Source organism: Macaca thibetana, chromosome 2, assembly GCF_024542745.1.
Source record: "Macaca thibetana thibetana isolate TM-01 chromosome 2, ASM2454274v1, whole genome shotgun sequence".
Lineage (NCBI taxonomy): Eukaryota > Metazoa > Chordata > Mammalia > Primates > Cercopithecidae > Macaca > Macaca thibetana.
The window spans coordinates 7,659,289-7,674,868 of NC_065579.1; the positions used below are offsets into that span (position 1 = coordinate 7,659,289).

A 15,580-nucleotide genomic window follows, 5' to 3' on the forward strand; every position below is an offset into this window, starting at 1 on the left:
CTAGAATATTGTGGTCAGAAATCTGAAATCTCGTGGTTAAATCCTAATATATAAAAAGAGGAAGCTGTTATGAACAAGTAAACTTTGTAAAAATAAATATATCCAACTTTCAGTGAATCGGAGATCAAGTGCTTTGGGTCCAAGATCAAAATTTAAAATCCCTTTGAACTCCTTTGCTCATCGCAGAGAAAAATCTCTCTGCTACAGCTGACTGCCATCTAGGTTCTCTTTTTAACTAGGCTTCCTGTCAGGTATGAGAATTTGGTTAAGGGCTCTGATTGGTTTAGCTTAAGCTTAACTCCACTGCTACCTATGAACACTGAGTACGTTTCAATGGCAGCAAGGTGGAACAACACGACTTTCCTTATTATTTATTCACTATTATTATGAGGATGGGATGCAAAGTGTTAACAATTCCTAAAAAGATCAGTGATTCTCCCTGTGAGCCTCCAGCCACATTACTTTGTCATGTAGCTGACCAGCTGCAAAGTTTTAATTGGTGCAGTGAGCCAACTGCTGTTTGGTAACGGTGCACTTCATTTACAGTGGAACCTTCTGTCTTCAAGGACTCACACTTTCCACTTTGCCAATGCCTTAAAAAATCAGGTTTATTTAGGAATAAAATGTTATTTTATTTTAAAAGTGAGTTATATTACCACCCATCTACCTTTAAAATAAAATGTAAATTACACAAATATATTTAGTTAATATTAAAAATTACTAATTGAGAATATAACTATAGGTTATATGAGTTAAGAAAGAGGAGAGAGGAAATGCATGCTCACTGCAATGCAAAAAAACAAAACCTAATTACCTAAGGCACAAATACATAGGGCCAGACACTAGGATTGAGAAAAGGAAAAACACAACTACACTGATAGGTTTCCACATACCCACAACCCTTGATCGTGGCCTTTTTATGGATATAAGATATGTATTCCCTCTACTTCCATGTGGATATCATAAATGTGTGAATCTTGCTGGGCTTAAGACAATAGGGTGCATGTCCTGTGGAAAATCTGATGAAGATGCTCAGCCTCAGAACATTCTAATTCAGTTCTCTACTAGTTATCAGGCAGCATCTGTTCCTCGCATTGCTAGTCCAGTAACCCTGTTTTGGGATGCAGCCACCAAAGATTTGAAAATCTTGCCGATTTTTGTGATAGGGAAAAATGAGAATTTTCATTTTCGTTGACTAGAACACACATCAGAGATCATTAAGTTGAGAAAAAAAAGTTAGTCACTCCCTTGCTGGCCCCCATGATACCTTTCATTAATGGTGACATCAATAGGGATGTCATCAGGTTTTTTTCCATCAATGGTCCACCAAACCTCATTGCGAGAATCCATCAGAAAACTAAAATAGACTGTACAGGGGATGAGTAGCTCCTCTCCTGAAAAAAAAAAAAAAAAAAAAAAGAAAGAAAGAAAAGAAAAATAAAGACGAAGGTAACCCATTAGTGTACATCCTTCACATGGCTATATTGGTTCTACTCTCTGACTAATCAGAAGCTACGAGTTATGTGTACCTGAAACCCTGCTTATGAGTAATTCTCTAGTCGACTCCCATAAGGTAATGTACCATACTTCATTCCAAAACAAACAAGAAAAACCAAATAAAGAAGCCCATTAACTTTGTATAAAATTACCAGAGTGACCGTTTTTAATATAAATATATTCTAAAATGATGATATTTGTTTAAAAAGTCTCCGACAAGGCTAGGCCTAGTGGCTCACACCCGTAATTCCAGCACTTTGGGAGGTTAAGGCAGGCGGATCACCTGAGGTCAGGAATTCAAGACCGGCCTGGCCAATATGGTGAAACCCTGTCTCTACTAAAAATATAAAAATTAGCCAGGCGTGGTGGCACACACCTGTAATCCCAGCTACTCGGGAGGCTGAGGTAGGAGAATTGCTTGAACCCAGGAGGTGGAGGTTGCAGTGAGCCAAGAATGTGCCACTGCACTCTAGCCTGGGCAACAGGGTGAGACTCCATCTCCAAAAAAAAAAAAAAAAAAAAAAAAAAAATGTCTCTGACAATATCCTTTTTAGCCCTAGACCTCCATAGACTGCTCTTCTCCTTTGTTCTTTTCCTCAAGAAGGGTGACTAAGGATAGGTTCTCCATCTCTTCAGTCCTTGGCCAGGAAAGATGGGGAAATACCATCACAGAGAGACCTGGCTGACGAGGCCCACCTTGAAATGCTCCAGCTATCAGGGTGCATTCAATAAATTTCAAGCTAACTTAAAAACAGAAAACTCTATGCTATCCCTCTGAGATGGAACATGAGGTTAGGGAGATCCCCAGGCAGGAAACAGTAGTAACAGCAGCAGCAGCAACGTACTTACTAAGAACTTTGTACAAGTTATTGTGCTAAATATTTATATTTATTAATGGTCTTATTTAATCTTACAAAAGCACTATGAGGTATTTTTTAAAATCGATGTTTTCCAAATGTAAAAGTTGAAGCTTAAGGATGCTAAATGATATTCGTAAGTGAAATCATTAAGTGAAGGGCCAGGATTTGACCTAGACTGACCTAACATCCCAGTTTGCCTAGAACAGTTCTGTTTTACGCCTGCTTTCCTGGTTACCTATATTAATAGGTAGTGGCTATGTTTACTCCCAGAAAGTGTCCTAGTTTAGATGATGAATTGTATTGCCACCCTAATTTGAACTTAGGCTTATCTGACTGAGTGGCCATACTCTATCTACCCTCCCAATGCAATGTCCTTAAGTTTTTTTCCTCCAGTTTTCTGTATCTATATGTCACTAAGAAAGATAAAGGGAACATGGATTCAACAATCTTTCTGTCAGCATAGTTTGATAGGTAGACAAATATATTTATGTTATTAATTAGGGTATACCCTGGCAGCAGGAAGAGTATTCACATGACTATATAAGCCATAGCTAATTCTAGGATGTTCAGCCTCTTGCCGTGTTCTCTGTGCTTCACAAAGCAAGTCATATTTTCAAACTTCTCTTGATTTTTTTTTGGCATTGTTCTCCATCTATGTTGATCATTATTATCTTTTTTTTAGAGTAAAATCGAATTTCTATGCCAACATATACAACATACAAGATCAATTGTATCTTTATTATTGTTCGTTGCTATAAATTTATTCATACCAGGAAAAATGTCATATTTAAAATTCTCAAAATAGTTTTGGCGCAGGTCAAATCTCATTTTGTTAAGTCCTGAACTCTTTTAATTGGGTTTTTTTTTTTTTTTTTTTGCATCAGCCTCTTCCCCAGCCACCCCGGCCCCCTTGCTCCAGAATGCTTTGCTGCCTGCCTTGATGCCACAGCTACTTTTACTCCTACTCATGTTAATTCTAGATAAACATAAACATTTAATGTGACAGCGTTTCTACCCAATTGTGCTCTGCAGAAACCATGCAGCTCTTCTGCATGAAGACTTAGCATCCCTACCCCAAAGAGGACTCCATACAATTTTTCTGATGCTTATTGGCAAGAGGAACCAAATAGAAATAATCAGAAGGATGCACAAAATGTACCCTAAGATTGCTTATAATGGTCAGTGTTTTAAGGTCTATAAAGCTTTATGCCTCCGTGTTCATCCAAATACTGGATGGCAAAGAGGTCCACATCCATGTTCCACATTCGTGTTAACTTACTGGCAAACAAATGGTGCTTGTGCATCATCCAGTTCAAGTCGCCAGCTGCAAAAATGCACAGCGAGCACATGAGGACCCCACTGCCGTGTGGGTAGGGAGCACCCTCAGAAACATCACCCTCAAGTTACTGCCACTTGACCAGCCTAGCAACTGCAGGCATATCAGACAGGTTGTACTTATGGCTTAAGGAAAGTGAGCTGAAGACTTCAAAGATCCTTTAGATAGGGCCCAGAGATACTCATCGGGGCTGTATGTGTCTTGCACCCACCACTCCATAAATTTTTTGATTTTTTTCATTCTCTGATACATATCCTACATACTCCCTACCAACCACAAAATAGGCACTGCCTGAAACAAGAGGTGTTTCAAGTGGAGGATGCATTTCAACAATTCCTGTGTTTGTCAGCTTTCCATTAACAACTACATACCTCTTTTTCCACTTTTTTTTTTTTTTATTGAATGGCATCCTCTCAGTTGTTTTCACCCATTAACAACTGACTATTATCTTTAGCACATTTTAAACAGATGCTCTTTTATACCTCTGTGAAAGTTGTCAGAGTCAAAATGGAGTCACTTGTGCCACACTCTAATGAAAAACGGTTGGGAGGTTATATAAAAGGGCCCTCACACACACATGCCTATCATAAAAACTAGTACAAGGACTCTGAACACCACTATCTTGCACAAAGGCCAGCATGATTCTTACACAAATAATATTTCTGTGAGGAGGTCTGACCACCAATTGCCGGTCAAGCTTGTACTGATGTTACCCTGTTACTGATTCTTATAACCAAGGATAATTATTTCAAAACAACTTATGTAACCTTCCTCACTTTGCCTTTCAAAACTGTTACGTTCCTATGTTTTCTGGGTATGACTATGGTCCCCGCATGGGATGCCATAGCACTCATATTCCTGGGTTGCTATCTGCAATTCATTCCTGAATAAATCCTTTTCTTTTTGGAGAGCTATTCTCTTTGTTGTTATTTAGGTTAAAACTTCTCATTGGGTTTGGACTGAATTTATTATAAGTGATACAACAATACAACATAGAAAATGTTAAAAATTTTCTATAGCTTCCTATTCACTTAATCGTGGGAGACTTTGAGTCAAAAGAGCAACACGTTATCCCTTATTTGGTCAGTTATCAATGATTTTTGTCTATAGCGAAAAATTATGAAAACTAAAAGAAGAACCAAAGAGCCACAGTAAGCATTCAATAGTATTCTGCATCAACGTCCACTAGTTTTATCAGTTGTTACCTATTATATCCATGGTCTTGCCTTCAAGATCCACCACTGACCTTTCATAATGGAGTGGGAGCTTGAAGGATGTCTAAATCTTCTGCTCATGTTGCAGCCTTGGTAAACCAAAGCCCGTACAAGCTAAAGTTTGCATCAAACAGAAATCACTAATCAGCAGAGGAAGATGGCTAGCAGAGGGAGAAGGGAACAGATACCGAGAGTGAAGCAAAACATTCTTGAGTTGCCCATGGCATCAGTGAAGTAACTGATATCCAGAGCTGCCTTGGTTTCTGACATTTCAGTTTCAATTCATGTGTTTCTTTACAACAGTGGTCTATTTTCTTGCATTAACTTAAATGACATTTTATTCCTTGCAATTAAGAGAATCTAAGTGAAATTCAGAGACAGAGCTGTAATTACCTGGTTCTTTCTCATACACCACATGATCATTAGGTGAATGGATCACAGGGGGCACTGCATTTTTTGGAGAGCCTGTGTTAGAGGAAGTAAAAAAGGGAGATGATGTTAAATCATGTAGCCTTATTTTAAAATCTGCTCTTCTTTGAACCTTGCCTAACTTCCTGGCATAGTTTGTCGGTTGTTTTAGAGAAGGCCTACAGTCCAAGATATACTCAATTACTGCACTTCATTCATTTAAAACAAGCAAAGCATAAAATAAAGGAAATACAGATTTGATGTCTGCTCCCAGTTCTTGACATGGGCTCCTAAATCCCTTGTGATTTCCTGTGTGATAGGGGCAATAGGAGCTTCTTTTGTTTTAACATTGCTCTAGTCCCAAATTCCTAACACAAGAGCTTCTAAGACCTTTGGAATCTCTGGAGTAATGGGTGGATTTTACATGCTAATGAAACGATTGGTGGCTAGGGTTCCTATATAGCTTCTGGATGAGTGCTAGTAGCCAGAAATACCATAGATGATTAACACAATCTCCAGCCTCTCACCCATCTCTGGAAGCTTGGGAGTGTGACTGCAATTTCCAGTCCTTTTACTCAATAATGCCTGTGTGATAGAATCTCCATAAAAACCCTAAACAATCAGGTTTGGAGAGTTTCTGGGTTGGTAAGGACATCCAGAAGCCGGGAGGGTAGACCTCTGAACTCAGGACCCTTCCAGACCTCACCCTATGTATCTCTTCATCTGGATGCTCATTTGAATCCTTTATAATATATTCTATAATAACCAAGTAAGGGGAAGTAAAAGGTTTTCCTGAGTTTTGTGAGCAGTTATACCAAATCACAGAACCTGAGGAGGAAGTAGTAGGAATCTTCAGTTTGTAGCCAACGCAGGGAGAATTGTGGGTAACCTGGAACCTACTGCTTGTGATTGGAATCTAAAGTAGGGGGTGGGGCAGTCTTTTAGGAAGGAGTCCGTCACCTGTGGGGTCTGTGCTAACTCTGGACAACTGGCGTCAAACTGAGTTAAACTGTACGACATGCAGTTAATGTCCTCAGAAAAGGTAAGAATTATTTAGTGTAGAAAAGCCACACCTTTAGTGACAAAAGTGTTTTGAGCATAGAAAAAAATAGTTTTCACTTTACAAAGAAACAAATAAAACATACTAAATACCCTCCATGCTTCAGGTCAGTTTGCTTAACAAAGCTTTCCAAAGCTTACACGAGATAGATGTCTTATGTTACATAATACCTAATTGCTTTCATGCCTTAATCAGCTGTTTATTCTCTCTGTATTTCTTCACAACATTACCCAAACTGTCTAGTATGCCACCTGGTTAAATAAGTATTACATTAATGAGTAAATACATGGAGAATTCACAATCACGATGTGAAGGCCGGCACATTAGCCTACTTGATGACGAGTTATCAGTTGAATGTTTGTTTGTTAATGAGATTGCTGCTCTTTATAATAGTCAATACTCCTAAATTTTAAAAAACAATACATTGCATAGAGTTGTTAGTGTTGTCTTCAAAAGTATGAGCTCCAAAGATTTAATAACCAAGTTCTAATCCTGATTTGGCCATATATTAACCATATAAATATGCGAAAGCAAAGTTACTTGGTTTTTCCTAATTTTTGAAAAGCTAATTTTTCATAACTCTAAAATGAGGATAATTAAATTTCATATCACAGTTTCAATATGAGAAATAAACTAAGTAATATATATTAAGGATATGCTACTAGCGTAATAAATGCTCAATACTTTGAAGCTTTAAAACAACAAACTTGTGTTGCTTGAAATTTGAGAAAGAAACCCCCAGTGCCCAGATCCAGCTGTGAATTTTTAAATCTGTTAATCAGGGTGTCCAAGTTTGCTTATTCCCAACTCCCCCAAAATGCATACTTTTAAGTACATATATTAGAAATAACTGCCAGGATGAATATACGATTGCATTATTCATTTGACTTCTAAAATTTAGTCTGGTTTTTTCTTATGAATTAATCCCCAACTCAGCATTATTTAGAAAGTAGGCAGAAAAAGAAGAGAAGTGATTACAATATTGTTTGAATACTATTTGCACTACATGAAAGCCTTTTTGTTGCTAACTTACACTAAATCATGTCAGACCAGTAGAAAAAGCTCTGAGCAGAGACCTGGGATTCAGATTTACTTCTTCAAGTAACTCACTAAGTGTCTCTAAACAGGTTACTTCCTGTCAGTGAGCCTAATGTTTCCATCTATTAAAAGATGGGGTATGACAAAATAATACCCAAATATGCTATCTTTCTTAATATAGTGCACACAGTGGTATTTAGGGGTCATCCCCAAAAGCCATATATCCTGACACTACTTCTCTATTTCTGGGTTTGCTAGGAGTTTGTCAACTCTTAAGAATTGCCCTTTCCACTTTCCTAGTTTCTCATCCCCTATTCTCTTAGTGCAATATAATGGTTGAACATTATTGCCAGCAAATACCTTCAGCAGTAGCTACAGCAGTTTCAGTATATAGAAAAATAGAGTTTACTTAATCCAAATAAAATACTCTTTTGACAAAAGTGTTGCACTGATTCTCCATTGCTTGCCTGAAACTGCATTAATACAATATGAATATTTTTTAAAATATTCTCAATCAATTTTAGTTCCAGAGTACAGATAAAGACACAGGCCTTGTTCAAAGTCATGTTTCTAATAAGTGGCAGTGACAGAATTTGAACGCAGATCTGTCTGGTGCTCCTTTCCCTCCCCAAACTACCTTTACTTCATTCATTCATTCACATATTCATTCAGTTGACCAATAATTACTGAATGCTTACGATGTGCATGGAATTGTTGAAGGTTTGAGACAGTGCTGTAAACAAAAAACATGAATCTCTTTTCTTATACAATTTACATACTAGTGTGTAATAAACTATTAAAAACCATAACAACATTATCACATGCTTGTTGTGCGTACTGGATACTAATCACGCTTACCTACTACCTTTACAGTCAGAGTCCTGGTGAGATGAAACGTACGTCCATTTTCTGGATATGTAACAACACATGTGTAATTTCCATTATTTGAAATAAAGGCAATGAGGAAACTCAAGTTCATACCTTCAGGTATTACATTATTAAAATTCTGTATTTTATAACAGCCCTAGAAAAAGTAAAAAAAAAAAAAAAAAAAAAGTTTACTTTTTAGATACATACATAGAAAATACACAAACACATGCACACTCACATCTAATTTTGCACAGAACACCTAAATATTCATGCTGCAGTTTTTATAATACTATTTTGGTCAAGTATTTGACCAGATTTCTGTGAAGAATAAATGAAACATCTCATTATCTTTTCTGATCATGAGAAATTAAAATTCTAAACTAAGATGTGACTTCAAAAACACAGGCTTCCTGTCTCAGGATCAAATTCTGGGCATCCTATGTTGATAGTAAAGCAAAGTTACAGTTTTGAAATAATGACTAAGGAAACTTGAGCAACTGCAAGACCTGCTATTTAGAAAGCAATTCTTTTTCTTGTTGTAATATTTCTTCACTGATTATATTAATTTGAGAATCTAGTCATTCTGTCTGATAATCTAGGCCCCAATTTAGATGTCTGATTTTGGCATTTTTAAACGCCCTGTTGTTTCCCTGTATCAGATATTTCCAGACTGTTTTGTATTTTTCTTTTACTGTATCCCTTTTTTTTTTTTTTTTTGAGATGGGGTCTCATCACTCTGTCACCCAGGATGGAGTGCAGTGGCGTGATCTCAGCTGATTGCAACCTCTGCCTCCTGGGTTCAAGCAATTCTCCTGCCTCTGTCTCCTGAGTAGTTGGGACTAGAGGTGCATGCCACCATGCGTGGCTAATTTTTGTAATTTTGGTAGAGATGGGGTTTCACCATGCTGTCCAGGCCGGTCTCAGACTCCTGACCTCATGATCCGCCCGCCTTGGCCTCCCAAAGTGCTGGGATTTCAGGCATGAGCCTCCATCTTTATCCCATTTTTATAACTGAGTATCACAGATTTCAGGAACTAAAAATAAAATATCTTCATGGGCCTGATCAAGATCGAGGAATGTATTTCTGCTCCTAATTCACATTTTCATATAACTGTTGACATTTAAAATTGAGAAATTGAACTATCTCATTCAACAACTATCTAATTCAATGTATCTAGAATCCTGTTTCAAATGATCAGTCTCACTATTTGGCTAAATTGTTACTTTTTGCCATTTTTGAGAAAAAGAATCAATACACTATCTGTGACAAAAATATATGTTGAATATTTACTTTCAGAAAAGCTTTTGTTTTTCTTTTAAATATCAGTAAGTCACCTATGACAAAAAGATTAGGTTATCTCTAAGGCTTTTTCCATCTTTAAATTTCTGGGAGTCTACTACTAGCTTGTAACTTCAATTTTTTTTATTCACATATTTCATCTTGAACGTTTGTATGATTAAGGTTTCTTCAATTCCCGGAGCATGTATTTTGAAATATAACAGTTACACTGAGGCACATTTTGTAATGCTTTGTCACAGGAAATGTGTATTTTAGGAACAGCATTGAACTTCCATGGAAAAGATCATCAAGAGGAAGTTACTATAAGCTCAGGTAACGTAGTTTTTCAACGCAGCTTCTCCTGTAAGATAAGCAATACTTCTAGACACTTGTCACATCAGAGAACGATATCAATATCCTTAGGTTATCACAAAGGATAAGGTCTCAAAGATCTGTATTCTTATAAGTTTTTGTCAGATTTGGTTTGAATTGAGTTTACAGTATCAATAGAACTATTTTATTTTTGTGGTACTTTCCATTTAAAAAGTTCAAAGGTATTTCCCCCTCATTTGTTAGCTTAGCTGTTCTCAAATCCCTGGGAACTAGACAGATCAGACTAAATATACTGTAATTTTATAGATGGAAAAAATGAGACAGAGATATTCTAGATAACACAGTAGAGAGCTGAAATTCAGTTTTCCAGAAAGCTGAATAATGGTCTTTCATTAGCTTCTTAACTAAGAATGAAAACCTCTCCTCAGCAGAGAGTTGAGGCTATAAAAATTATACTGAGACATGCACTTAACATATACTGTCTCATCTGATCCTTATTCCAAACACATAAAGTTTGTAATGCTTTTACCTCCATTTTATAGATGAATGAACAAGGCCTAGAAAAGTAAAGTAACTGTCAACGTCATACCACTAGACAGTGCTAAAGCTGGAATTTGAATTAGGATCTACTTGTTTCAAAGTCCTTACTTTATATTTCACCTGATACTGTCTCTTCATTCTATATAGTAGCCCTGAACCTGTGCCATCCCCAGAGCCAGCCCGAGTGAAAAGCGCGATGTGCCTCTATCATTTAAAACAGGCTAATTCCTGCAATCAGTGGTGAACTGAAGATGCACACTTTTGAGGATGAGAAGTCAATTATTATTACAGAACTTGTCAACAGTATTTCTTTAAGAATGTCATGAAAGAAACTTTTCGTAGCTGTTTCAAAGCTATTAGGCCTCAAACATTTTAGAAATAAAGGGAATATTTTACATTCTAATATGTGTGTGAAGGTAATTCAGGGCATTGTCACACTACAAATGTCTATTAACATTAACCTGTTGTGTGTCTGGTTAGCTCTCTCTGATCAGCAACTCTGTGTCTAGACCCTTCAACACACGTGCCTAAGACACATAGGACAATTTTAAACATAATAAACTATTGCTGAAAATAAAACCTGAATATGTTATAATGATTTCAAAACCATTTATTTGGAATCCAGAAGAAAACAAACATAAAAATAGATTTAGATTCCTGAAGAATAGGAAACATGTTTTAAAATATAAGAAATGAGTTAACAGTAAGTGGATTTCCACAATGAAGCAAACACTTGTCTGACTAGAAGACAAACAATCCTAGTTGACCTGTTAGTTCCTCATTCTGAATTCAAAAGAGAGAAGTTAAATAGAAGAGCGATTTTTCAACCATGCTATGGTTGCTGTGGCAACCAACCACAACATATAGGTAAAGAACAACACAAGAAATGACTCTGGGATCTTTCAACTGAAATGAATCATGTGGGGAGGGGAAGGGTGCGGTGGAGGAATGTCATGATGAAGTAAGAACAAGTGTTTCCATTCAAGAAACCAACAATGTGTGAAGAACTGTGTGAAGGCACAAAAATGAAAATGATACAACTCTAACTTACAGTTATTCATGGTCTAATGGAGGATTGCAACGAACACAATAAAAGACACTTAGGGGCAGGGGAGTGTGAAATAAAAACAAAACAACTTAGGAAAAAGTTAATGAAGAAGAAAGATTTGGGCTGGTTCTTAAATGATAAGTAGAATATTAACATCTATTGAGGAAGAAGGTAGACATGGGAAGTAGACACTTGAGGCACAGGAGAAAATGTGAAGAACTCACCCGTACTGTCTTTATTTTTTCCCTCGCTGTCATTACTTAAACAACAATATTATAATATTCTGTTTTCATGCAGAGTTCCTCCTTTGGAAAATTCGCTTGTATGAGGGCCAGTGGGGGGTAATAAGTTCCGTATCTGCATGTTCAGAAACTTGCTCAATACTTGGTGCTTGGTAAATGCTCGATACATTAGTGTTGCCTGATCAAAGGTATGAATGAGAGAAGCCAAGACCCAAAAGGCATGGAGTTGAGGGCTCATAGAGTGTATAAGTGCTGATGAGTATTTGGAATATAAGACACTGGGTGGTGGGTTGTAGAATGGAAAGGGAAAGTAGACGTAATGATACAAATAATTTAACTGAGATACAAGGTTTGAAGTGTTAGTAGTATCTACTGAAGTTTTTGCATTCTAGATAAAGTTGGTATAAAACATATACTTTGCTATGAAGTCTTAGAAGAGTTGATAAACTAGTCCCTTCCAATGAACAGAACTAAGTCATGCAATGATTGCACAACAAATATTTACAAAGTCCCTCCTGTGGTCCAGGCACCGGGTTAGGAGCTGGGTATACAATTGCCAGAAAAGAACACAAATGGTGCTTATTCTATGGAATTTTACAGTGCAGGCTAATTCATTCAACTATGTAATCACTTTCTAAGTACAATATAATTGTCTCAGTTTTATGCTGTGTGCTTGCTCTTCAAGGGAAAGAGAAAGAGAAAGGAAAAGAGTGGTCACTACTTAGAACAGAAAAAAGAGAAAAACAATCACTAGAATAACAAAGACAAGATACGAATGAAGTGCTATCGAAGCAGAGTAGGTGATTTTTATGGCCTGAAGTGGCTTCAAGACTTCATAGCTATTTGAATTTGGCTTTGTCTTTAAATCATGAATCTCGAGTCCTTAGAGGCCCTAAACCTTGTGTCAAATGTTATATGTATATGCATACATGTACACATACAGAATTATATGTGCATAGCTCTGAAAGAAAATATGATACATACTCTCTCACACTAGAGGTTGAAAATCCAATCACTATATAGGAAGTATAGGGAAAGAAAAGAGATAGAGAACCAATCTAAGCTGTCAAATCAAATAGGAGCAGGCATTTAAAAAATAAGGCCTACTACACAGATCTTGAACTAACTTCTCAACAATATCTCTATGCCAACAAGAAGGCCAAGCCTGGCATGTTTTCAGAAATGTTCTTTACTGATACCACCTAGTCTGGAAAAGCAAATATTTTTCTATTTTCCAAGAGATAGCTATAAAAAATGTTTGACCAATTCTGATTAATTTCATAATAAAAATGAAAAGTGGAGGTAATATATCAATTTTAATAATCGGTATGGGTACAAAGAAAACTAGCTTTGTGGAAAGTTACATCCAGAATGGCATCTAGTCTGACAAATAGCAGGTGAGAGTATTTCAGCAGCTGTCATAAATGTAATCTATAAACCATCCAATAAAATGGTTCCTTTGATCCTCGGTGAGAAGAGAAAATTGTCTATGCTTTTATAAGCATCTCTAAGAGATAAAGTTTTAAATATCAAACTATAATGAAGAGAATTAATACAGTAATATGAAAGTTAGGATGGCTTGCCAAAGACCCTAAATTAATCTCATTAGTAACAAAAGGATTGCATTACCTGTGTCTGTACTTCTATATGTTTGGAAGTTCCTATGTGAATAAACAGGCAGTCTCCCATTTATACACATAGTATATTTCAGAATTTGTTTTACAAGCCAGCTATTTGACATTCTGTAAATCACTTACAAACTGTGGTTTGCTTTCCAGACTAGTTACAAAACCTGGCTTATTCAACAAATATTTGCTGAACATCAGTTTAACTCACAGAAGTTAAACTAGAATACCTAATGTTGAATTAGAGAATTGTGAATTCTGGGTCCTAAATTAACTAAACTCTGCCATGCAGGGAAAAAAAAAAAAAAAAAAAAAAAAGAGAGAAAGAGAAGGCATGTGGAGGACAATCCAATCCTACCCCATTTATTCAGCAATTCTGAAATGTAAACATTTGGTTTTCTGTTTCCGGTAACCTCAGTTTGTCTGAGATGCCTCTGATTTCTCACGGCCCTCTATCCACAGGTCTCCCTATGTCCCACGGTGCAGTCCACACCCCAGTATGTGTTCAAAAATCACCCTGCCCTTCCAAAACGTCCTAAGCTCCAAAAGTAAAGTCTGGACCACCCTCCTTACATCAGTTCTAGAGAGCACAGTTTTTGTGATCACACAGAACTGGCCTGCAATCCCAGACTCTCTCATTAGTAGCTGTGTTATTTTGAGTAAATTATATACGAAAATGTAAAAGTGTGCTTTCCTGACACGTTACAGAGGGTAGAATCTTAGCTCCTAGTTCTGTGGCCTTGGAAATATTTCTCAACTACGCTATACCTCGTTCCTCAACTATAACATGGGAAAACATGACAGCCTATTTCATAAGGATGTTGACAGAATTAAGGAAGATCAAGCATTTGGAACAATACGTGTGTTCAGTAAATGTTAGGTGTTACTGTTTATCTCTCTGAATCGCCATTTTCTAATCTGTCAAAATACGGTATCTGCCTTGCAGAGCTGGTGCTACATATGAATATAAAGCACACAGCACACTGGATTGTGACCACTGAAATGTAACAAATATGAGTTTCCTCTTTCTTTAGCAGCTTTAGATGATTAGCAGCTTTCATCTTTCAGATAACAGGAAAGCAAATTTCCTGAAACTTATTATTATGGATCCATCTTTGAATCCTCATAGACTGATTTGCGTTACTAAAAGAGACCATCTTTACCACGTCTCTTTTAGGAATGCAAATCAGTCTATGAGGATTAATCGATAGATCCATAGAAGTAGGAATCAACAGATGTAGGAACCTCTGTTGATAACAACCAAAAAAGAATTGCTGAAGAAGGGCCAAGACATCTGGGTAGATGCTTGGGGATGACTGTAAACGGTACAAAATAGAAGGCAAAGTTAGCACTGCTGTACAGAGACAGGAGGATGCAGTGACCAAGAACCTTTGTTTTGTTTCCAAGATGGCAGAAGTGTTAGGATGAAAGGTGTCAGGTGATTACCCAAAGGTAGAGAAACAGGAAGCAATATATTGGAAATTATTAGTAATCTTTTCTTAATCAAATAAGAGAAAACATGATCAGTGGTTATCTTTTTTTTTTTTGAAATGGAGTCTTCCTCCATTGCACAGGCTGGAGTGCGGTGGCATGATCTCAGCTCACTGCAACCTCTGCCTCCTGGGTTCAAGCTATTCTCCTGCCTCAGACTCCCAAGCAGCTGGGACTACAGGTGTGCGCCACCACGCCCGGCTAGTTTATGTATTTTTAGTAGCGATGGGGTTTCACCATATTGGCCATGTTGTTTGTCTATTTTAGTCACCTGCACATGGTTGGATATTGGCCATGGTAATTGTTTTACAGCTGTGACTTTTTCTGTCTCCTTCTCAGAATTCATGTCTCCATTTACCCATGAATAGTATCTCCAGAGTATGGCATTAGCTCAGTTCTCTTCTCACTTTATTTAGTCTTCTCAAGTGCTTCAACTATCACATGAATGCACCCAATTCTGTCTTTAGTTCTGATTTTTCTGCTAAGCTCCAGACTCATAATCATGTAACCACTACCTGCTAGTCACTGCCACCCGCCAGCTAGATGTCTCAGAGACATCAGCAACTAACTTAACACGGCATTACCTAACCCATTACTTACTCCCGAAACCTGCTTCTCCTCTGTTACTTCATACCTTGGTTAATAGCACCATGCCATCCTTTCATGAAAACCAGAAATCTGGAAATCACTAGAGACTCAGAGTAAGACATTACATAGCTTTGCCCTCAAGAAATAGGCT

At 37.2% G+C, this 15,580-nt stretch overlaps 1 protein-coding gene across 3 annotated transcripts in view; it reads right to left on the reverse strand.

The window, feature by feature from the left end:
- The window catches only part of IL1RAP (interleukin 1 receptor accessory protein), a 149,677-nt gene that overhangs the window by 33,640 nt on the left and 100,457 nt on the right, over positions 1 to 15,580 (reverse strand). For all 3 annotated transcript variants that reach the window (XR_007723316.1, XM_050779255.1, XM_050779256.1), the window contains exons 5-7: positions 8,272 to 8,437; positions 5,301 to 5,372; positions 1,268 to 1,394 (exon numbers count right to left, since the gene is read on the reverse strand). Coding sequence is in view for 2 of the 3 variants with exons in the window: in XM_050779255.1 (XP_050635212.1) it covers positions 1,268 to 1,394; positions 5,301 to 5,372; positions 8,272 to 8,437 (365 nt within the window). In the remaining variant the exon portion in view is untranslated. The remainder of the gene's footprint in view (positions 1 to 1,267; positions 1,395 to 5,300; positions 5,373 to 8,271; positions 8,438 to 15,580) is intronic.